This window comes from Stegodyphus dumicola, chromosome 1 (assembly GCF_044657685.1).
Source record: "Stegodyphus dumicola isolate Sdum_Otavi_A_Nest chromosome 1, ASM4465768v1".
NCBI lineage: Eukaryota > Metazoa > Arthropoda > Arachnida > Araneae > Eresidae > Stegodyphus > Stegodyphus dumicola.
The window spans coordinates 133,774,261-133,798,831 of NC_140768.1; the positions used below are offsets into that span (position 1 = coordinate 133,774,261).

Here is a 24,571-nt window from a genome sequence, read left to right on the forward strand (position 1 = left end):
TGTGGGTGTGGCTCCTCGTGGACGACCACTACTAAACCCCCGGATAGCTGTTCCTGTAGTTTGAAATTGTCTCCAAAGTCGTGAAACGATGCTGTGAGCAATTCCGAACTCTGCAGCCACACTTGTCACACTGCGGCCTTCCTCCAACTTCCCAATGATTCGACCTCGGGTAAAAGCACCCAGATGTCATCTAACAGATTGATTATTCGCCATTTCTCGCTGAGGCAGCAACTCGGTGTGATTTTAACTGCTATACGGCGAGCAATCTCTTTGCCAGAAATAGTGATCTTACACCGACAACTTGCTTTATACTACTCAGACACTCCCCCATTACGTCTACCTGCATATCTGCGCATGTGCTACCGTACATCACCTTACTTAATCTCCTGATTGGTCTTTCTGTCCGCTCTGCCTCTTCGTTCAGCTGATATGCTAATTTTTCTACTTCGTCCTTAATTTTTGCACACCAGTATATTTCCAAGCTGTGATTTTTCATGAGCAACTACATTGAGCGGCTTTTGTCAGTTCAAGAACATTCAACGTTTAGTTTAATTTTTCAGGTGCCTTCTTGGCCAAAAGCATAGACCTTTTATAGTGAAGTGAAATTCATATTAATTGCATAGTTTTTGTTGTGTGATATGTTTTTTGTGTATTGAATGCCAGTATTCAAAGATCAGGTAATATATTTACTGTATCATTAATAGTGTAATATTCTTTAAAGGAAAAACCCTTGGGGTTACTGAATAGTCAACTAAATGTAATTTGTGATAATGATTATGTTACACTCTTTAAGTTTCTGGTGTTGATCAAACTTATTTATTGTATTTTTATTTATTTTTTTTTATATATATTGTTAATAAATTGGTTAAGTTTAAAACTTTTGTTTTCTATGTCTACACAGTATATAACCTTAGGAAGCTTCTATTGCTATTTCTGCTAAATGCTTTTATAACTTTTTAAACTTTGCTTTAGCATCAGCTATCACATTTTGTTCTATCGTACACACACACACACACACATATATATATATACAGTCAAAAGTCGTTAATCCAGACTTGTCGGGACTTCGGCGATTCCGGATTATCGATTTTTGATGATTATAGATCATCAGTTTAAATCTGGTAAAATGGCATGCAGAAATTATAAAATTAAAAATATGAAACCGTAATTTATGAAATAAAGAACAATTATGATCTAAAGGGTATCAAAATTTACAAAAAAAAAAAAAAAAGCTTAATATTTATTTGTTTACTTTATTAAACATTTCTTTCAATGTAAGTTGTTTAAGTTGCTTCGTTTTTTATGTGATAATACATTCTCTTTAATTTTATAAACAGACATAATTTCTTGTTCAGTTACAAAGTTCTGCTGTTCAAGACCTATAATTGCTGTGTCCAGAATACCAAGTAATTTGTCAATCAAAATTTTTTCATTTTCAATAACCTTTGTCACTTTCTTTGCTATCGGAAGCGAATTATAATGACGAGGCATTTGATTTAAATCATATCAAAGACGGAGTACATCAAGATGAAATACTACATTTAGTAAGCAATTATAAGCCAAATAAAATAAAAACATCTGCGCTGAAGATAAGGATAGTGCTGACAGGTCAACTTCCAATTCATTGGGTGCCGCAGCGTTAAGATAAACAAACGTTAAAGTTTAGATAAACAAAGGATATGACTTTATCCATTTTTTGCAGCAATTCCACTTTTTGTTTAATGGACTCCAAAACATACTTTCGCTTTGTAGATCCTTTACATATTAGTAAATATATATCGGAAATTCTATTTGACATAATCGAAAGTTCAAGCTTAAGTTTATAAAATTGCTCTAACAGTCTGCAAAAAATAATAAGCCGGATCCAATTCGAAGATTAAGGAACAATGCAATCTGCAACATTAACTGAAATAGATAATTAGATGATTTTAGCTTAGCTTATACCTTCCGTTATACATTAAACGCGCATTCGTAAACGCATTTTGCGCACGCTCACACGCAAATTCGCAGCCGTAAAGGTCTTACGTGCATGCGTCAATGCGGCGCATGCGCAGAAAGTTTGTAGCTTTGAGGTCCAGATTATAGATCGTTCCGGATTATGGGTGTCCGAATTAACGACTTTTGACTGTATATATACAAGGTGTATCAGTACAGTGGTGACAAACTTTCAGGAGAGATAGAGTACATCTAGATGATGGTAAATCACTTTGTAATGCATGGTCGGAAACGCTTTCCTGACACGGTAGTGATGCCACAGCAGTCAAGGAAGAAAAGACACAAACAGTGTGAAAAAACATCTTTATTATTCAGAGTACAACAAAAAATAAATAAAGAGAACTAATAAAAATGCAAGCAGGATGTAATCAAATGGCGAAAGGAATGAGCTGCAATGAAAAGGAAAGTTTTAGAAGCCAAAAGGCAGTCCTGGAATAGGTTTCTTAACGACTTAGATTACAGAACTAATGAAAATAAGGCTTACAGAATAATGAATACACTGAATAATAAAATAACATGAAGAACTAATCACCCCCATCAAAAAAAGAAACAAAGATGTCAGCAATCCAGGACAGATTGCTAAAATATTCAAGAACTTCTATCTTGAACGGTACTCACTCAGTAAAGAGCAAAAGAGGCAGGAAACGAATTGCCGAAAACATGAAATAAGTGCTAATCAAGGATAGTGAACTTAGCAAACATTTTACAGTGCATTTCTCAATAGAGGAATTGAATAAGGCTATCAAAGACATTCAAAACGGTAAGCAACCAGGATCAGATAATATTTTCTCAGAATTCATGACACATTTGGGGCAATCTGCAAGAAATTTCCTTTTAATGATTCACAATAAGTTCTGAAATGCAAAACTGAATCTCCCAGCCAACTGGCTGAAGGCAAAGATCATTCCGATTCTAAAGCCAGGAAACATCTGAAAATATAGAATATATAGAATCGTAATGACCAATCTCACTGACTTCCAATTATAGTCAAAATGTTTGAAAGAATGATAATTGCAAGAGTAAGGTTTTACCTGGAGTCAAACGAGATTCTGACAGAGAAACAGACTGATTTCAGAAAAGACATGTCAATTACTAATTCAAGTTTGAAGTTAGTTCACAAAATTGAAACCAGTTTCAGTTTGGGGAGAAGCTCTTTAACTGTCTTTGTTGATTTCCAGGGATTTTACGACAGAATATGGAGAAGTTTAAACGTGAAAAAGCTGACTTTTAAATAAACTTCATGTGTATGGAATTGGCAGAAAAATTTATAACTGGTACAAGAAGTTTTTATCCCAAAGATGAGCTAAGACCAGATGGAACGAGCAGGAATCAAATTATAAACGAACTAAATTAGGTCTACCTCAAGGAGCAGTTAGCAGCTGCACCCTCTTTAACATTTACAAATGATTTGGTAACCAAGTTAAAAAGCATTAAAGATACTAATGTATGTTCGCAGACAATGTTGTTATTTGGACAGAAGCATAAAATTTCAGAAAATGTGAAGACCAAAGGAAAAAACTTGAAACTGTAATGAATAATGCACTTGAAGTCCTGTTGATCTGGTCCAAAGAAAACAATATTATAAATAATAATAAAAAAAAAAACAGTTTACCAGTTCTTCTCTCTGAGATACATGAATACAGACTTTGAATTAAAAATAGACAGCGCTACTCTTTAAAAAAGTACTAGTACTACATATCTAGGTGTAGTGCTGAACAACAAATTAAAATTTACTAATCATGTGAATATTGTTATAGAAAAAGTAGAGAAAAGATCCTCAATTTTAAAAAGACTAGCCGGTACCAAATGGAGAAGCTCACAAACTACCCTAAGTAAAACTTGCAACACTTACATTAAACCTATTTTCAAATATGGAAGTGAGATGTTAATCTCTACCACACAAGGGAAGAATAACTCTTTGGAAAGAGCTCAAAGCAAAGCTCTTTGAATTATCACAGGAGTGGTGAAAACTACCCTGATTGCAGCTATGCAAAGCTATACTTCCAACCCACTAGTTGCTACAGAAATCGAGAAACAAGCAGTTGGTACATTCATTAAAATGAAAGCATCGCATACAGTACATTGGGTGAACGAATGCAAACCAAGTACTATGAAGACCCAAATGTCTTCCCCAGAGGTTTGTGAGAAATTATTACAAGAAATAGATGAAAACAAACCAATGAATTGTAATAAGGTCATAGTTAATCCCCTTGAATGTACTGATATCAAATACCAGTTAGATATATGTGACTTGGGAAAGAAAAACATTCCTGATTCAATATTAAAATCAAACACAGTGTACTGCTGTGGAACACTTCATGTTGAATTTTGATGCAGAGATCCTTGCAATCTCACTGGCTGTGGAAAACCTCAAGATAAGATTGTTTCTCTAAAGCAGTTATTCTAGTTAATTCCAAAGCAGCCATCCAGGCTGTAGTTATAAATCATGATACAGATACCCAGATTATCTCATAAATAAGACAAACTTTAAACTTTCTTTATAAACATAACAAAACAATTGTTTTCAATGGATCTCTTCGCATGTAGGTATCGATGGTAACGAAAAGGCAGACTCATTGGCGAAGAGAGGAACACTTGTGCCACAAGACAGCAAACCATTTCCTCCAGAGTCACTTAAAAAGCATATTTTTGAGAAATTAATGGACACTCTAAAATCTGACCAGGCAGTAAAATCAACAGGCAAACCTGGACTAACATTCAAGACACATGGAAAAAATTTTGTCAGAAACCCAGTAAAGAGGCTGTGGCAAACTTCAGACTGCAAGCAGGTCGCAATTGCATGGCACATCATTTTAATAAAATTGGCATCCTTTTATCTAGTATATGCCAAATTTGCAATTCAGGCATCATAAATGCAGAGCATCTTCTTATATGCCCAAAACTAGATAAAGAGTCTCAGAAACATGGTGAGATGAGTAAACTATATTGGAATGCCAGAGCTTTCATGAACTCCTTGTAAAGACTACATCTCTTATGTTCCTTTCCTTGTTGTTTAAATTTTTAACTTTTTACTTTTGTTCCCATGTTCATTTATTCTGATTCTTTATATATGTTTGCTCTTTTTAATTATTTATCATTATTCTTGCATGATACTTGAGCTGTTTTATATGTTTGAATTGATCTTTCCTATTTAGCCATATGTAACAACAACGCAACATAAAGAGATAATGATCATCATCAAAGGTGTTTGAAATTACAACACAGATTTGATACAGGAACAGTATGTCATGCATCTTCCATGCGATCGTCCATTTGTGATGCAGATCTTCCATGCACCAGAGAAGTGAGGCTTGCATCACAGTCCGGGGTCGTAATTTCAAACATCTTCTTTAATGACGTTCGTTATTTGTTTTTGTTCTTATTTATATGTTTCTGCTGTACTAAACATAATAAAAAACACGTTTTGTCTTACTGTTTGTGTCCTTCCTTTTTTGTGTTGTCACTACTGCGCCAAGAAAGCGTTTCCGACTATGCATTGCTATGTGATTTCTCATCATCTAGGTGTACTCTATTTCTACTGAAAGTTTGTAACCTCAGTACTGATACACCCTGTATATATATATATATATATATATTCACTCTAAATCATTTAACTGATAGGGATATGATAATTTGTTCCTAAACCTGAGAAGGCTGTATAAGTTGGATGACTGTCAGTTGGAAGATTTGTATATAGTGTAATTACTCAATTGTATATATTCTAAAAAGCTAATTGTCTTCAGACATATACTGTTACTATACTGTTACTAAAAAAATGGGCCAATTTCATGCCTTTAGTCTGTCTATTAGCTCTTGGACAGTGAAAATTCCTTTTTCCTTCTTAAATTCTTAATCATTGTGACACGACAATTAGCCAGAAATTAATTAATTTCCATTCACTAGTATTTTCAAAAAAATCTTAACAGACAGTCTCACTCAGATAAGAATTCCACAAAATACATCCCTCAAGAATTCCAAGTCCCACCCACTACCATAAATTACTTCACCCAAGTCTTACCGACTGATATTATTCAAAGCCCCTACTGCCGCTAAGAATTTTCGGACACCCTACACTTATGAGTCAGACACGAAGAGAACACTTTGCCAACTCCCCCACTAGAAAGAATGTTAGTTACTTAATACCTTTTCTGGCCTTTATATCTTCATGTACATTCACTGATCTTATTTATATTATTTTCTATATTATTTTTATATTGTCTTTGATTTGTTTTTACAAAATTTGCATTATTTATCTTATTTTGTAATCTTCTATGTTTATTTCAACTTTACTTTGAATTCGATTTCATAATGACAATTTCCAATGTTTAACTTCTACAAATAATATAGTACTCAAATGCATAAACATGAAAGTTTCAGGGACGGTTACTCGAGTTAAATAGGATTTCTCTACAGTAATTGATTTTTACTCCAAATTGAATTGACTAAAATGCTTGAGTATCAGCATTGGTTCATAATTCCTTCTATTCGCGGAAATATTTGGCCTGACTAGAATTGCCGGTTTGGCTTTAACTTATAACTCGAGTAAAGACGAAACACTTTCATATTTACGTATTTTTATTCATTGAACGGGAGTTGGTTTGTTCCCCTTGAAAAGTCAACTAATTTCCGATCAATGACAATGATTACATGTTTTAATTTTTCCTTTTACAATTGAAATTTTATTCTTCATGATGATTTAACTCCAGTCCCCGTTAAAACATTATTAACATTTTGCTTTCAAATTACTTCAAAACATCTTTAAAAATATAACTTACCAATATGGATTCACACTTTTAAAATAATTCTACTTTAATTAAACTTAGGAGATAATATAATCAATTAATCAATACTGTTTAGGAAATAAATTATATATATATATATTTAACAGTAAAGAATATATATATATATATATATTTAACAGTAAAGAAAAAAATTCTAAACGAGACAAAAATAATTTGCGTAGAGTTTGTACAATATTATATATATATATAGCAGTAAGTTTAAACTGTAAGGCCCAGGAGCGGCCGAGTGGTGAAGTCGCTGAACTCTGTTAGTTCAATCTAGGCTTGAATCCCAGTGAACAGGTAGGCTGCATGGGCATTGTATAGTGGTCTACAAACCAGTTTCCCTTAGAAAGTCCTCCACAAAGGCATCCCTCTTCTTAGGCAGCTAGTCTTCAAGGATTTGCCATAAATAAATAAACCAGCCAACCAAGTTTAAGATGTGATAATGGTTAAGATTTCAAGAAGGAAAATAGATATTCTGATTGTCTGACTTTGACATGTTGTGGTTGCACCCTGAAACCACCAATTTTCGAATTTTTTCGCTTTAAGAAAATTTTGAGTAAAAACCGATTGATTACTGATATTTTACCTCTAAATAACACAAAATGACTGAAGAATTATAAATTTTTTATGTCTTAGTACTTCAAATCGGATGCCTTTTAAAATTTGTTTTCAATGAAACAAAATAACTTCCTTTATTATTATAAGCAACTTTAAATTTCAGAAGTTATTCATCTCACATCGTTATTTCTATCATAAACAATAAAAAATAGCAATAATTTAACTGCACATATTAAAAAAATCTATGTATATGTATGGCATTTGCTTTGTGGTTTCAGGGCATGATCACTGAGCCACTAGAGCATTGTGTTATATTGCTCACAATCCTCTAAAGGCTCAGTGGTCGCCCTTTGAAACCAGTGCTCTTCATAATAGTGTTTACTGCTTTTCAAATAGGAATTTTTATTTTAACCCAGGTATAGATAAAGGGCTTTGAAACCACAGAGTTATTTTATTACTAAACAATATATGTACGTGCCAGGTGAAAAGGTCTTTCTTTTCCACAGATTTTTCTTTGAGCCTCAACACACTTGCTTCCTATGCTAGTATTATGATTTTATAAATTATTTTTTGTGGTTTAAACATAATGTAAGTATACTTTGCTATAATTAAAAATAGAAATCATGTAAAAGTTTTATTTAAATTAAAAATATTTTATAAATATTTTGAGATGAAATACGAATAAAATAAATATGAATGCGAAATGAAAGATCCGTACCAAAGCCAAAAAGACCAAGTACCATGCCCGTACCTTTAACATAAAATACCACAAATTTTGTGTTCCAGACGAAAAGAGACTAAATAATGCCGGACATAAACCAGTAAAATGCAAATCCAGGCAGTTTACATTTTGTAGCACAAGGGAGAAACTTCAAAAAACAAGATACATGTGCGAAATGTGCAATGTGGGTCTATACATATACCAACAAGACAAAACATGCTTTAAACAGAGCCGCAAAAAAAATTTTTTTTTTCTTTGGCATTTAAAAAAAAAAAAAAAGATTTTTTTTTATCTTTTTTTACTGAGTTTTTTTTATCCATTTATCCATACGTCATTATTATGTAGGTCTTTACGTTTTCACTGCTACAGAAAATGTACGTAAATGTTTATTTTTAAATTTTTCCTGACGATTTACTTTATGAAATAATGTAAAAAATTTACATATAATGCATTTCTTTTATACATTTTTTTTTAAATTCACAAATTTCATCATTTATTGAAAATGTGCACAGAATTTTTTTTTTTTTTTTTTTTTTTTTTAATGCTACCTCAGTAAGTTTCAAAGTCCTAGATGTGCTCTGGTTTCACAGTGCGACCACCACCCACAGATCAATAGGGAAGAGTAGATTTTTTTAAAATTCATATATTATTTGTCTCCAGAATCATCATATTCAATTTCTAGAGTTTTTTAGTTAAAAATTATGAAAATAATATTGCACGTGTCAAAGGGTTAATGTGATAGTAACAAAAATATTTAAGAATTTGTCATCTAATATTTAATCTCAGGTAGCTTGTCTACTTATACACTGTAAATCTAATCTGCACAATTTAGCGTCATTTTAGTCTGCATTTGAGTATTTTACATATTAGTGATTTTAATAATTGTCATTTTCTTTGAAATATGTGTAAAAGTTATTTGAAAAGTATGCCACATTGCTTCAAGAAATATCATACTGCAAATTAATCCTTTGTACATTGAAAGTACTTGATTTATGCATTAAATATAAAATTTTTTGTGGAAATAAAAAAAAATCAATAAGTTAAAAACAATTTTCTTTTATTATTTGAGATGTTATGACATTATTTATGACTGTGGGGGAAAAAAATGCCCATTCCCTGTTTAACAGATTAAGAAAGGAGGCCCTAAAAAATTCAGGTGAGGTGATCTCTCTCTTTACAAACCTCCACTACATATTGTTTCATATTATGCTTATGGTTTGATGTAATAAATATCTGTAAGTTATCTTATAAAGTCATTTTTAAGTACATAACTTAATTATGACATTAATTAGCCTTCTCAAATATTTATATAATGCCTACTGGACAGCTGTATCTGATATTATTATTTCAAGTTTCAGCACCCATGCAGGTGTTCATTTGAAACATATGTGGCTGTCTATCTTTATCACTTCATTTATAAACATCTACTTTTCTAAATTAACTGAAGCAAGAGTGTCTCCTATCATTATTAAGTGAAACACAATCATGTAAGCATGTCTATCAAAAAAGTTTATTTGGTACTTTTTGATTAGCTGGGCATAAATCCCACCAACTTTTTTGGGGGGGATGACATTTTAGAACTGCTTGCACAAGTGAACAGAACAAAATTGCCACTATCCAAAACAAAGCCAAAAACATTCATCAATATAGGGGAAAAAAAGTATTTATTTTCATGAATATACAAAGAAGAAATTTTGGTTAGTCTATATTTTAGGGGACTCCTTGGATTATGGCGAAGATATTGTTTCATTTATCACCAAATTGTTGTTTCGTTTATGGTAACCTGAGTAGTTGAATGTTATGGAAACCCTTTTATGATGTGATTGATTGCATGATTGCGGTGAATTTGACTGATGAGAAAATATTTGTAAGGGTTTATTTCTGTGTTGGATGTCAGTTAGGAAGTACATTGCTTATTTTGTGCTGTACACCTTAAAATGGCTGTATGTGAAGAGATTCATGTCAAGTTTTTGTACAATTTGGAATGAAAGAGAAAAAAAAAAAAAAAAAAGCATTAATTGACTTGTGTGTAAATGAAGGTTTACTCAGTCATTATAAGTGTCCTGTTTGTACGAAGGAAATGCATATGGTTAAATGTAAAGATGGTTCAGATGGCTTTGAATGGGTTTGTCGCAAGAAAGGTTTATGTAGAAATACCACCGACAGGTCCTGCACTACGGAGGATATTTTTTATCCTTATTTTTGTGAATTTATATGGTGACGGCAGTATGCATATTCTAGTTCTGATAATTTTTTAAAGTTTTTGGATGCTGTTAAGGAATTTCGTGTGCCACAGACTGAAGACATACAAATTTCTAAATATCATCATGATATTTCCTTTTTGTAGTGCGTAAATGCAGTAAGATGTATTTCCTCATTTATGTTATTTCATTGTGTGATTTAAAATGCAGAGCTTCGATTAAATACAAATTTCATTCAAGTTTGGTGATGAGTAACTTTGTTTTAATATTATATGATGTCGTCATTCTCCTGATTTTTCTAAAGTGGAAATAGATTGATGTGCACATGGGCAAAGTCAAGGGAGTGCTCAGTGCTGAGTTTGTGCAATTCCCTGATTTTTTTTAATGAAAATAGATCGATGTGTACATGGACACTGAGTTTGTATAATTCTTTAACTTGTTATTTTGGTTTTGTATTTGACCAATCCTTAAATGTATTTTTACCAAAATTTTTATATTTATTTCATTCTTTTAAAATATGCAAATGTCCTTGAGAATTTCCTCAAATGGACCCTTCTCTGCACTTAAATTTGGCAAGGTACAACCCCATGTGCTGATAGGTAGTGCCCCGATGTTTTATATTTCTCCTTTTGGCAATGCCCGAAAGTCATTGGATTTTTTGCATATTTACATCAGTGTCGGGGTCGACGAAATTATACCTGAGGTTGACTTTGAAATGCTGTGGACCCGCTTCTTCAATTTTAGTGGTGCAGTAATCCTTCCAGGAATCGGAATAAACAATAGTTCCTTCTTCAATACTGTTTTTTCCTTCCATCTAAGAGTACTGGTAACTGGTAGAGAACAGTTTGGAACCTTAACTAGGAAGCATTCATTGGTTAAGCGTAATCATTCCAAATGAATACTTCCTAGAACCCTAACTAGGAAGCATTCATTTGGAACGATTATACTTGCAGCAAATACCCCCAAATATCCACTGTTTCCGAAGACTTTGATGAGCATTGCTCATTTGTTTGGTAAACAAGCTTTGGTTGATTTCAATGATCCTTTTAGGACCACTTTTTTTTTTTTTTTTTTTCTCATGTTTCACTAGAGAAGGAGTTGCTCCAATCTCCTATTATTGAATCATTCATCTCCAGTTGTTTTTCACACCATTTGATTCATGTCATTTCTTCACTCCAGCATAAAATGAATCTTACAAGATGCTAGAAAACTTAATCTGGATGTTTCAAACCATGTGTCTTTATGAATGCTGTTCTTGCGGTGGCAGGTAGAAACATTGCAGTGCCATCTAACTCTGTCAGAAAAATAAAGCTTCACTTCATGATTGTGATTACATGTGGAATTTGCTTCTAATCTCCGTCTTTTCTGGAAAAAAAAAAAGAGAGAGAGAGACGGTTTCTTCTTCACTTTGTGGTAAGTTCCTGCGAAACTCGAGTGCGTTACAGATTACCAAAAAAACTAAACTCAGTGGCATAACAGCCCTAGTGGACCAAGGCCTGCAGTGGCCCTATATCTGCTTTCTTGACCAAGGTGCACGAGCATATGCGCTGGACAAGTGGTCAGTTTGTCACAAGACCCCCAGTGTTTAGTCCCAAGTGACCCACTCAAGGGATGAAAGGCTGAGTTGACCTTGCCCAGCCCGGGGATTGAACCTGGACCTGTAGTGCTGCTGCGCAATCTGCTAGCCACTGCGCCACCGGGCTTACCAAAATACACATTAATATTTAAAAGTAAAACAGGAATTGGTAAAATTACCACCTAATAGGGACCCAACAATTAAAAAAACAGTACTAATTATTGGCAAAAGAGGGAAAACCATAATGTTTGAAAAAAGCCAAGAATTTACTTCTAACTTGCCATAGCATTAAGAACTCCTGGATGACAAATAAAAGGAATATACTTCATCTTGTAATGCTGAGGTCAACAAAAAGTTCTTTCCTTCTGTTTACCATAGACTGCATTCCGAGTCTTTCCTCTCTGTTAATTTTAAAGTTTGTCAGCTTTTATGTGGTCATGGTAAATTTGCAAGTTACTTGTTTCATTTTAATCTAAGATCAAACAATTTATGTATATGTTCAAAAAGAGTACCTCAGGATGTGGAACATTTAATTTTCTCATGCCCTACATTTGATGACTCTAGATTATGCTTGCAGAACAATTTGAAAATGTTCGTAGTGATTTGGCCAGTGAACTTATCTGTTTTCATGAATTCCAGACTGTCATTCTTTGCTTTTGTTTGTTTTATTTATGAATGCAACTTTTAATGTTTTAGTTAACTTACTACTGTAAGCCCCATGTAGTACATCTGTAGTGCACAGGAAGTTTGTATGTTTTCAACAAAAAAAAAGTCCCTGAATAATTTTGGCCTATTATTGTGAGCACTCCGTAAGAAACAGTGCTATTATTTCTGTAGTTTTATTACATGTATATCAATGTGTGTGTATTTTGTTGTTTTATTACACACATATTAAATTTTGTAGTGTTATTACACTTTTTTTCTCAACAATTTGTTTTGGTTTAATGTACCCATAACATAAGAATTTGAGGATCTGAAAATCATTGTCACAAGAGACTTGAAGTGAGACAGCTGAGTGTGAATGTAGCATGACTAAATTTTAAAGCCATTTTTCTTGAATGAACAAATTATCACAGCCAGAGTTTACCTCGATACAGTGATTAATTAAATCTGCCTACACTTGGAAAACCGTAAACGAGAAGTAATTTTGTCACATTTATTTAGAATATAATTATAGTATAATTTATGCCACTTGTAACAAAAGCTTTGAACCTTGCTTGTGAAAGTGTGGCCATTTCTAAAGGTATAAACTTTTCCATTCCTAAAGAACAAGCTATTAAAATTCTTCAGCCACTTTGTGGGCACTCAATTTTTACTGATTTTCTTTTGAAATGGGACAATGAACTGAAAAGTGAAAAAAAAAAGCTTTAATGATTAGATAATTGTGCAGCACACACACACCTCAGATCTATTTCTGAAAAGCATTAGTGTCTTTTACTGCCACTACAACTTCTAGCATTTAACCTTTAATTTTAGGGTATTATAAAACTTAAAAAGTGCTATTACAGAAATAATGTTCAGTAAATGATGAACAGAACTGTATTTTGTAAAAATGCAAGCACTTCGAAGGAGATAATTAAGCTGATAGTCTTTGCTAGAAGCTTTGCATTCGTAGTCAGTGCAAGGAGTTAATCTCTTAAAATAAGTTTTCAGAAATGTGGCTTTTATGTTAAAAACTGTTTTCAGAAATCTGGATTTTATAAAGAAGATGCCTCAAAGGAATCGCAAACTATAGCTAATGTTTCAGATATCAGTGAGAGAAGTTATGAGTTTTCATTTTTAGAACATGTATTAGTTCACAACAATTTTGAGACAATGTGACTATGCATGGAGCAATGTGTTAAAAGAAGCTGACTGTGAAAATGATGCAGAGAAAAGCAATGACATGCCTTAAGATCTAAAAAAGTACTCCAATTTCTAAGAAAAACTCTTGGAACTGAAAATGGCTGATCAGCTAAAGAAATGGACTGATCACTTTATTTTCATTAAACAACTCTTTAATGAAAATAAAGTTTTACAAAATAGACAATACATTTAAAAAACTGTTTTTGAACAATATGAAACAAGTACAAATAGCTTAGTTGTTTGTAAGAGAGAAAATTTCATCAAGAAATGCAATGATTAAAAACATTTTAATAAAAAGTTTAATAATGAAATTTTGTAAATAATTTAATTTTAGTATTAATTTTTAATTTAATTTTAGTATTAATTTTTAATTTTATTTTAGAATTAATTCATAAATTAGTTGTTAGTTATTATTTTACTTGAAAAATTTAAAACTGATAATCATGGTTTCCAATACACAAATAATTGTTCATTAAACTCAGCCATTTAATAAACTCAAATATGCTTGGAAAGGAAGTGATTTTAATAAGGGGCATGTACTTTATTTTAAAACAGGCTATGGTTAATTCTTTTTCTTTCTCTGCCTATTGAATATTTTAACCAAGTTTTTAGTAATTAGATTATTTTTTGCATGCCATAAATGGATCAATAATTCATTATTTTTCAGGAATACTGTATTACTGAATATTTACGATTGAGTGGCATCTACTGGGGTCTTACGGCCTTGGACTTAATGGGACAGGTTGAAAAATTAGACAAGGAATCTGTACTAGAATTTTTAAAAAGTTGTCAGCATAAATGTGGTGGATTTAGTTCCAGTATTGGTCATGATCCTCACATATTATATACTCTTAGTGCTCTACAGGTATATTATTTACTCATTTATATCTGGATATTAATTTTTTTGTTACTTGTGTTTGAAAAAAATGTTAGATTAATTAATCAGGATTAAAATATGATAAAATGCAAAGCCTGTTTGGTTTATTACACTTAAAACCTAAATCAAATGTTTTTAAATTTACCTTTTATTTCAAATATTGTAATACAGTGATTTTATATTAAGAGATCTGTTAACATGCACAAAAAAGTCTGAAATCTGGATGTCCACTATTCAGAATGATCTAAAATCCAGATCTCTGCTGTACAAGCAAACACTTTTTGTATGCTTTATGCATGTGCATTAGATATTCTTTCATAATAATATGGGCCTACCAGTGTCCGAGCGGTAAAATCGCTGAACACTGGTAATTCGGTCCGAGGTTCGAATCCCGTGAACGGACTGGCTGCATGGGCGTTTTCCTGGTTTTCCCCATCTGTAATGTGTACGAGCCAGTTTCCCTTAGAAAGTCCTCCACAAATACATCCCTCCCTTTAGGCAGATAGCCCTAGTGTGCTTTGCCATATTCTCAATAAACCAATAAATGATTCATAATAATATATGTGTGAGAGTCAGTCCTGATTCTTAATTTAATTTCATTAATTAAAATACCTCTGTATTGAAGAAAAAAATATTTATTACCATAAATCTGTATGATCAATAATTTGACTTTATAGTCAGTGTTTTGCTAGACATGCATCTCAAACTGAAATATTCTACCCTGAAGTATCATTGATTTTTATATTTATTGAATAACTTATATCCCTGATGCTAATTTGGTGAATCATTATTTATTTGTATATTTTGTTTCATCATAGCTTGACTCAACACATGGTAGCTTGAGAAATGACTCACACCGGGATGTCTAAACATTTTTTTAATTTTTTTTATTAGTAATCGAATCCCAAGTTACCTTTTATGTTGACATTATGCTTAGTGATGATCCTGGCTTCAGAATGGCACAAAATAGTATTCTAACCTAAATGCAGCAGAATTGGCTGCTGTGTTATGTGGAGGAAAATCCTGTTTTGGGGGGAGGAAGTTAAAGCAGAAATTTAGGGCTAAGAAATAAAGACAGATGTGGGATATCATGAAAGCAATGGTAAATAGATAAGAGTAAAGAGAAGCATACAATGCAAGGAACATACATATATTTATGCATATTCTTCATTATTAATTTCTTTAAATATAATACAGGGTGATAATATTTGGTGGCAACAATTTGAAAAGTGAAACAATGCGTGTAGTGAATCAACGCAAAATTCCAAAATGAAATTAATTGCCTTTCTGGACAAATTGCCCCTTTGGACTAATGAAATACATAATCAAAATTATAATAAAATATTCTCTATGTGTGATTAATTCGTATTGCAATTTTTGTCATACATATATCAGTAATACTTTTTTTAATATTACTTTACTGTTATTTTAATTTCTTTTATATATATGAACTGCTTATTTTAAATATTCTTCCTTCTCAAAAGATTTTATTCTGTGAAAATAATTAAAAGATAATAATATTATTTTCACAATGGAAAGACTAAAGGGGTAGAGTAGACTTTAAGGTACCCCTTGTATTATGGCGAAGTTGTTGTTTGGTTTATCGCCAAGTTGTTGTTTCATTTATGGTAGCCTGAGTAGTTGAATGTTATGGAAACCCTATTGTGACGTAATCGGGTGCATGATTCTGGGAAATTTTGAATCATGGGATGTTTTGTAAGCGTTTTTGTGGTGTGTGTTGGTTTGATTCTTTAGAGGGTAAGAATGGCCGAATGTAGTAAGATTAATTTGAAGTTTCTGTGCGATTTGGAGCGAAAGGAGAAAAGAGCTTTAATTGACTGGTGTGTAAATGAAGGTTTACTTAGTAGCCATTATTATACTTAGTAGCATTCTGTGCGATTTGGAGCGAAAGGAGAAAAGAGCTTTAATTGACTGGTGTGTAAATGAAGGAATGAAGGTTTACTTAGTAGTCATTATAAGTGTCCTGTATGTAGGAAGGATATGCGTCTAGTCGAACGTAAAAACCGTTTAGATGGATTTGAATGGGTTTGTAGGAAGAAAGGTTCAGATGGTCACTATGTGAAGCTTTCGATCAGAAAGAGTACCTGCTTTGAAAAACGTCATTTGAGTATGATATTTTGATTTTTACGTGGCTCTGGGTGTACGAAGCGAACTCGAAAATCATGGTAAGTGAATATTTGCTTTTGGTAGTACTTAAAAGTATAACATGTTTTTCCTTTTTTATTTTATTTTATTGTTTGGTTTAAAATGTATTTTATTGAGATTATGTATTTTTTGTTTACCTATATTATAGAATTTGGTGCTCCTTTGACTTTTTAAGTGAAAATATATCAATATGTACATGGATAAAGTAAAGGGAGTGCGCAATGCAAGTTTGTGCAATTCTGGGATTTTTTTTAGTGAAAATAGTGAAAATAGGCCGACGTGTACATGGATAAAGTTAAAAGAGTGCGCAATGTCATTTTTGTGCAATTCGGGGATTTTTTTTAAGTGAAAATAAGTCGATGTGTACATGGATACCGAGTTTGTGCAATTGTTTGTCTTGTTATTTTGGCTTTGTGTAGCGGCGATTTTTGGCGCAAAAATCACCGCTTCGCAAGCCAAAATAACAAGTCAAAGAATTGCACAAATTTGGTATCCATGTACCCCCCAAAATCACCAAGGGGTACCCTAAACTATACTTTTACCGACTAAAGTAAATACAGTCAAATACCGAAAATCCACCGACCTGAAATCCGCCAACTCTTGAAATCCGCGTTGTCCCTCAAAATATAAGCATTCAGTTTATAGGTTCCAGAAACCGCAACGTTGAGTACGAATTATCGAAGAAAAAATACTTAACCGAATAATGATGTCATAATTACTGAATAATAATGAGTCATAACGGAAATACTAAATTATTGATATAAAAAAAATTTAAAAAAATAAGATAAAATAAATAAGATAGAAGTTTTTTCCTCTCTAATCTGCATCGAGCTAAAAAAGTAGACGATTCACTCAACTCTTCATTCAAGTTCACGTTGTATTTTCTGAGCTTTGTTATTTCATGAGAAATGTTTAGTGCTGCCTTTTTTTTTATTCCGGATATTTTGTGGATCAATTAAGAATATTTTAAATTTCAGCTCTTTTTAGTACAATGACAGATAAGAAACGCACTTATGATTTTACTGCTTGCAACGTTGAAAAACGTAAACACGTTGCATTGTGTTTAAAGTAACACAATGCGATGGTAACGCAAAAAGTGCAAATTCTGCAAAAGATGGAGGCAGGTGTTTGAGATTTGCAAGAACTACCCGTTCTCCTTTCTCCTAATAAACTTAAAATAAAATAACTTTACATATAAAATTCCAAAGCATCATATTTATTTTCAAAATCCGTAGAACTACAAGAAACTACAACAAAAATCAGATGGTTGCCACTTTTACAGTGATAAACTATGAAAAGAAAAATAACAACTGAGGCTGGGTTCTAACAATACTCCCACCTTTTGATTGATGACATATACTTAATCAATCAAAACAAAATATAATAAAAAAGTACTGTCCATACAAATATTAAGGCTAAATAGTAAACAAAAGAAAAAATTAAGTTCTTAAATTTCTACTCTAAAATAACTCAAGTAGTGTTCAGGTTAGAAATCTAGATGGAATTTTAATGTGTCGTCCACTTCTAGTCACGGCAATCTTAATGTCCTTTGATAAATCTGCAGCTGAATTATTCTTTGTAATTTTGAGACTAAACTGTCTTCACCCTTCGTCTCAGTTTCATTTGCCTCTTCTGACTCCAAAGATGAAGGTATTTCGAGAGGGAATATTCTCTGGATTGGTCTAACTAATTCTCCAGACATGGTTTTGACACAAACTACTCGATTGTTGCCGTCTTTTCCGGGATATAGTTCAATCACTTTTGCTAGAGGCCACAACACCTTGCGTTTGTCATCTTTGAACACACTTATTGACTTCAGTTTCTTAATATCATCAGATGAAAAAGAATCATGTTGAATAATCTTCGCGACAGATTTCTCAGCCCTTATCAATTCATAAACTTTTAACTCTCCTGATTCTCTTTCTTCTTTCCTCTTTCGGGTATTTCCTATGAATCTGTGTATCTACCCAATCATTCTAAGTATTTTCTTATACTTTGAAAAATAGCCAAAGAATTGTGAAGACATATCGCTAACATTGTTTAACGAAACTATAACTGCTTTACGTTTTTCAGTATTAACCTCTTCTTTATTATCGATTGGGATAGAACGAGGCCATTCTTCTTCCGGCAGTGCCAACCAAGGTGGGCCCTCCCACCATCTTGATTCAATGAGTTTCTTCACAGAACATCCTCTTGATGGCATATCGGCTGGGTTTTCCGCACCTGGTACATGATGCCAATTTTCACGATCTGATAGGATTCTAATTTCTGATACTCTGTTATTCACAAAAGTGCTCCAAACTTCTACGTTCTTTATCCAAAATAGTGCTGTTGAAGAATCGGTCCAGTAATATTCCTTCGAAATTTTGACCTTAAGGTTCTTCTTGACAAATGATGCTAATCGCACCCCAATAAGACAAGCAAGCAATTCAAGTCGTAGTATACTTATTTTTTTCAAGGAAGCCACTCGTGCTTTGGCTTGCACTAGGGTCACTTTGACTTCTTTATTTTGACTTCTCAAATATACTGCACTTGCATAAGATCCCTGTGAAGCATCGGCAAACGTATGCAAACTAAAAGATTGTCCTTCTGTCAATGAAAGAAGTCTGGGAATCTTCACAGAGGATAACAAGGGCAATTTTTTGACACACTTCAAGAATTTTCTTTTAATATCTTCAGGTAGCTCTGCATCCGAGCTCAATTTAGTTTCCCAGCTCTTTTGCAAGTATAACTTTGGAAGGAGAGTAAAAGGGCATGTGAAACCTATTCGGTCAAAAACTCTCTGTAAAATTGATAGTACGTTTCGTCTTGTCACTGAGAGATCAATCAAGTTGATATTAGGGATGCCACAAAACAAAGAATCTTCATATTTATCCTACAGAAGACCAAGTACTTTCAATGGTTCGCTCATTGTGGATTTTCCACTGTTCAGCTCTGTTTGCTCCCACCCTCTTAAGTCAAAGTTAGCACTTTCCATTAACTGAGTTGATTTTGCAATTAAGTATTCTGCTTCTTCATTCGAATTCACTGAAGGGACACAGTTGTCAATATAGAAAGAATTTTTCACTTTTGTAGCCACTTCCTTCAAAGAAGGTTCACATTGGTCTAAATGAGAGTTGATCACTGCTCCTAAAAGAAACAGACTGCATTTTAGTCCGAAGACTACTCTGCAATGGCGAAATTTTCTTCTTTCCTTTTGTTCCGAGTTTTTCCACCATCACGATCAGATCTTTGAACAGATATTTGAAGAAAAGCTCTTTTAATATCTGAGATAATCTCTACTTTTCCTTCCCTAAATTGAAGAAGCAATCCAGGTATTAATTCAATTAAATTTTGTGCTTGCACGAAGCGTCAAATACAGGCCTTACTGCTGTTGTACAGTTATCTTTGAAGACCGGTCTGTGGGGAAGATAATGATTGTTAACTCGTTCCTCTTCTTCTGTTACTTCTTCTATTACTCCAGATTCGAGCCATTCTTCGAACACTGCATTGTATGTTTCAAATTTATCTTTCAACATGAGCTTCTTTGTCATAGAAATCAATCGCTTTTCAGCAACTTCTCTGTTACTTGCTAAAGCTTCTTTATCGTTGATCCAAGGTAAACTCACTTCATAGCGATTATCCACCCTCTTCAGAGTCTTGTGAAAGTGATCCCACACTGCTTCTTCTAACTCTGAATCAGTTTTATTTTCTTTTGCATCTGTACTTCCCAGTGCTTCTAACTTCCACAAGTTTTCTATGTCACTGCTGTGAGTCAACATCGACATTATTGTTGAAGACATGGACAAGGAGTTTCTTTCTGAAACGTTATCTTTTATCTTTCCCATGATTGTCCATCCAAGTAGTGATTCCACAGCAGTGAGCCCATTTTCTAATTTCTGAATTCTTCCGGTTAACAGAACACCTGCGACGTCATCCCCAATAAGAACTTCTATTTTCAAATCCTTTTTTTCCTACATCAGATGCATGGATGTTCTTCTGTCTTAGTTCTTCTATCCATGGTCTAGTCTGTAAACTGACTACTGGTCCACAAATCTTCGACTGTTCCAACAAGATTAGTCGTTTAGAAAAATCACCTCTTAGGCTTCTAACGTTCACTTTATAGCGTTTGTGAATTTCTCTCTTTGTTGTTATTCCTCCAAAAAGTGCATGAATTAAAGATTCAAATCCAATTGCGTGGCGCCCTATGTCTACAGCAGTCTCCTTTAATATGTATGAATGTTGCGATCTATTGTCGATAAAGTGCCCTTACTGTCTTCTGCTTTTTGTTCGCGTCGATATTAATTAATAGTGTTTGAAGAAACACTTCATCTTGGAAATTAGTGCTCGCAAGTGATACGTTTTGTGTTTCCTCTTCTTTATTCTTTTCAATATCATTGCTCTTTTGATTGGTGGGCAAATCCGGACACATGACATCCCAATGTCTTTTCGAGCATATCAAACATCGTACATTTGTCTTGCATTGCTTGGCCCTGTGTTCAATTTTGAGGCAGAAGAAGCAACCCTTCTTTATCTTAATTTCATCATTCTTTTGACTCAGAGGCATCTTCTGAGCAACAAAGCAATCTCGACTTTCATGAAATTTTTCACAAAATATGCAAGAATTCTTCTCACTATAATTAGTTGCTTTATTTTGGCCTGAGAATAAATCATTTGCTGTAGGCACGAAATGTTCACTCTGGTACTTTTTATCTTTTATACTTTCTTTCTTGGCACTCGAATCAATTAATTTAAATCCAGCTTTTGCCAAAGAAATTCTCTGATCTCCTTCCACTTCATTTCTTAAAAACAATAATAATTGTTTCAATTTCTCAGATTGAGAATTTTCTGCTGTAATTATTGATGCATGATTTCTAATCCAAACTCGTAAAATTTCCTCGGGAATGCAAGATTCCACGAGCGGAAACAGCATTGCAGCGTATTTATCGCTTGTCATTCCTATTGACTCCAACGAACATAAATACGACTCTAACTTGTCATACAATTCTGATATACTGCATTTTTATAGAATTCTACCAACAATTCTTCCCTGCCGAACATATTTTTTAAGCTTTCTATAATTTTTTCATAATTTTCGGCAGTTGCAGGGAACCTGTTTACAATATCCGTGGTCTCGTACCGGGTACAGTCGCTTGCGGTGGCGTAACTAGAAATCTTGGGCTCCTATGCAAAAAATTTTCCTGGGCCCCTTTCCCAATAAATTTAATGTGCTTAAAAAAAAAAAAAAAAAAAAAAAAAAACGCGAAAAGTTTAAAGAGAAAAAAAAAAAAAAAAATCAAGGATTCCAGGAGCCAATGTTTTCATGATGATTTTTATCACATCTGGATTAATTGTTAAAAAATAAAAGCACGTTCTTTGAAAACCAGTTGAAAGGTACGTAACATGAAGAAAGAATAAAAAGGAAAATAATTTCCCTTGACCAACTGGTGAAATGAAAATTTGCTTTAGTCTGGGTATTTGACGTCAGGTGATTTTAATTCAGTTACATAAGACTTTTTGTGTGAGTGCGAGAGACAGATTTTTCTCTCCTTTCTCTGAGATGCATACTGATAATAAATGAATAAATTTATATAAAAAATGGAACATGTCGACGTATAGCATTAAGAAAAGGAAGAAAGCCTAGATTTGAGGAGATTTTTATATAAAATCCAAGAAGTTTTACATACTAATGTTTTAAAATTTTATATAAAATCTGCGCCTATCTAAGTTTTTTCACTTAAGTTAGCAAACTTATAAATAATTAGTTATAAACTGATAGACAAGATAATTGATAAACATACAGAAAAGCTATTACATTAATGTATAGTACTCTGTGATTTACTCAGCTTACGAAAATGATTTATACAATAATATACAAGTAATAAATAAGAACTTTTTTAATGTAAATGATACATTTGTTAAATATAAAACATATTTATCATAAACTTCATAAAGAAAACTATTTTAACATACAATTTTTGTAGAAAATATGTATGGTAAAGTTTTTTTCTGTCTTTTCAAAAAACCTTTTGGTACACTAAACTACTTGAAAACATGATTTTTATAAACAATGCTAAAAGAATGCTAAAGTTTTTTGCTGTTTCCTTTTAATTTTCCTCAGTCCGTACTGCTCTTTTTCTCTAATTTTTTCCTCCCTCAATAAGTGTAATGATAACATTGGTGACCAAAATTCATCATAAAGAAAAAATCCTTCATTTAAAATTTGCGTCTTCTAACCTTCATTTCCACAAAATTATTTATCAATACTTGGACGTCCATTTTCTCAGCCATCTCAGCTTCAACGCTCAATAGTGAAAGGTTTGACAACGGATCTTGTGTCATGCTGTTTCTTATATATGTTTCTTAAATATGTTTTTATTAGTTTCAGTAGTGAAAATGACCTCTCATTCGTGGCTGTGCTACAGGTAATGATAAATACAATATAAGTGAATCGCACACTCCCGAATAACTGTTTGTAATGTCATAATATTTTACCATTGCTAATTTAGCTAAATCCTTAAAGGATTTCAAATTTTGGATTTCTGTTCTGAAAGTATTTATAAATAATAAAAGTTGTACTTCCAGTGCAAGTCTTTTTTATATGTTTTCTGTATTTTTGAAACATTATTAATAATTCCGTATTTGTTAACAATGATAGTGTTTTAGGTTCTTTATTTCTTTTTTATTTTTCAAATTTAGTTTCTATGCCCCATTTATTTGCAATAAACTTAGCTTCTTTCATAATGTCTTCAAACTTGTTTCTCATACCTTGCATATGAACAGAAATGCCTTTTAGATATTGATGAATTCCATTCAAGTCGATTGATTTTCGATTGTCGAGCCGATTGATTGGTTGATCGATCCTGCACAATAACGCAGGACGTGTTTAAAAATTTTTGCTTTTAATTTTGGCCTGTTATGATGTTTCTTAATGTATGGAAACATAAGATTATATTTATATTTCATATTTATCATAAAAATATTTCATGTTAATACGTTATTAATATTAGTAGACATTTGCATTGTTAATGGTGATAATTTTGGATTTTTCAGATAAATGGATTAAAAGTTTAGCTGAATTGAATTTTTAGCAAGTTTTAAATTATAAGAATTTAGTTTATGATTAATTTAGATATTACAAATCAATAACTTACCTTTAAAATGAAGAATTATATTTGAGATCACTTTGAAATTTAATTTTAAAGAAAAACTTCTGTTTGTTCTCGCCATAGACTAGAGAAATGGCATTAGAATAAGAGCAAGTTTAAGTTCAGTTTACTGTGCTGAGTCATCAGCCAATTTACAAGTATACTTGAGGGGTAGCGTTTCACACTTCAATGCAGCTGTTTAACGAAGAATGGGACCCCGCCTCCACTATAAATTTCCAGTGTCTCCCCAAGTTGAGTCACAGTAAAACTTTCATCCAAGACTTTATTGTAAAGATGTCCATTGTCCATTTCCCTTTTAAAACGCTGAAACAACTGTTTTTTCCCTTCAGTCAAATTGTACTATTATTATTGTCATATTCCAATGGTACATAATACATGACCTGCAATATCTTTCTACATTTCCTCTGTACTATAAATTAATTCAGTTAATGTATAATTATTAAATATTTAAACAGTAAAAATTACGGATATTCGAATATTTTTAGGAAATTCTTCACAAGTTTACGATGAAATCATAAACAGGTAGAAACAAATTTTATTGATATGTATCCAAAGAGCTTTGAAAATGACTGTGTAATGCAAAATTGAAATTTAAAAATTAATCTAAATTTAAATACCCACTGTAGCAAAATATGACGATTCCCTTCCAAGTTTCAGGGTCCCAGAAATGTTTAATAATTTAGAGTTAAGGTTATTG

General features: G+C 32.7%; 1 protein-coding gene across 3 annotated transcripts in view; it reads left to right on the forward strand.

Annotated features, from left to right (window-relative positions):
• Positions 1 to 24,571, forward strand: part of RabGGTb (geranylgeranyl transferase type-2 subunit beta) — a 181,312-nt gene that overhangs the window by 8,995 nt on the left and 147,746 nt on the right. For 2 of the 3 annotated variants that reach the window (XM_085820869.1, XM_085820874.1), the window contains one exon: positions 14,351 to 14,548. The exons of the other annotated variant lie outside the window; for it this stretch is intronic. In XM_085820869.1, coding sequence (XP_085676995.1) covers positions 14,351 to 14,548 — 198 coding nt within the window. The remainder of the gene's footprint in view (positions 1 to 14,350; positions 14,549 to 24,571) is intronic. 3 annotated transcript variants of the gene reach the window in all.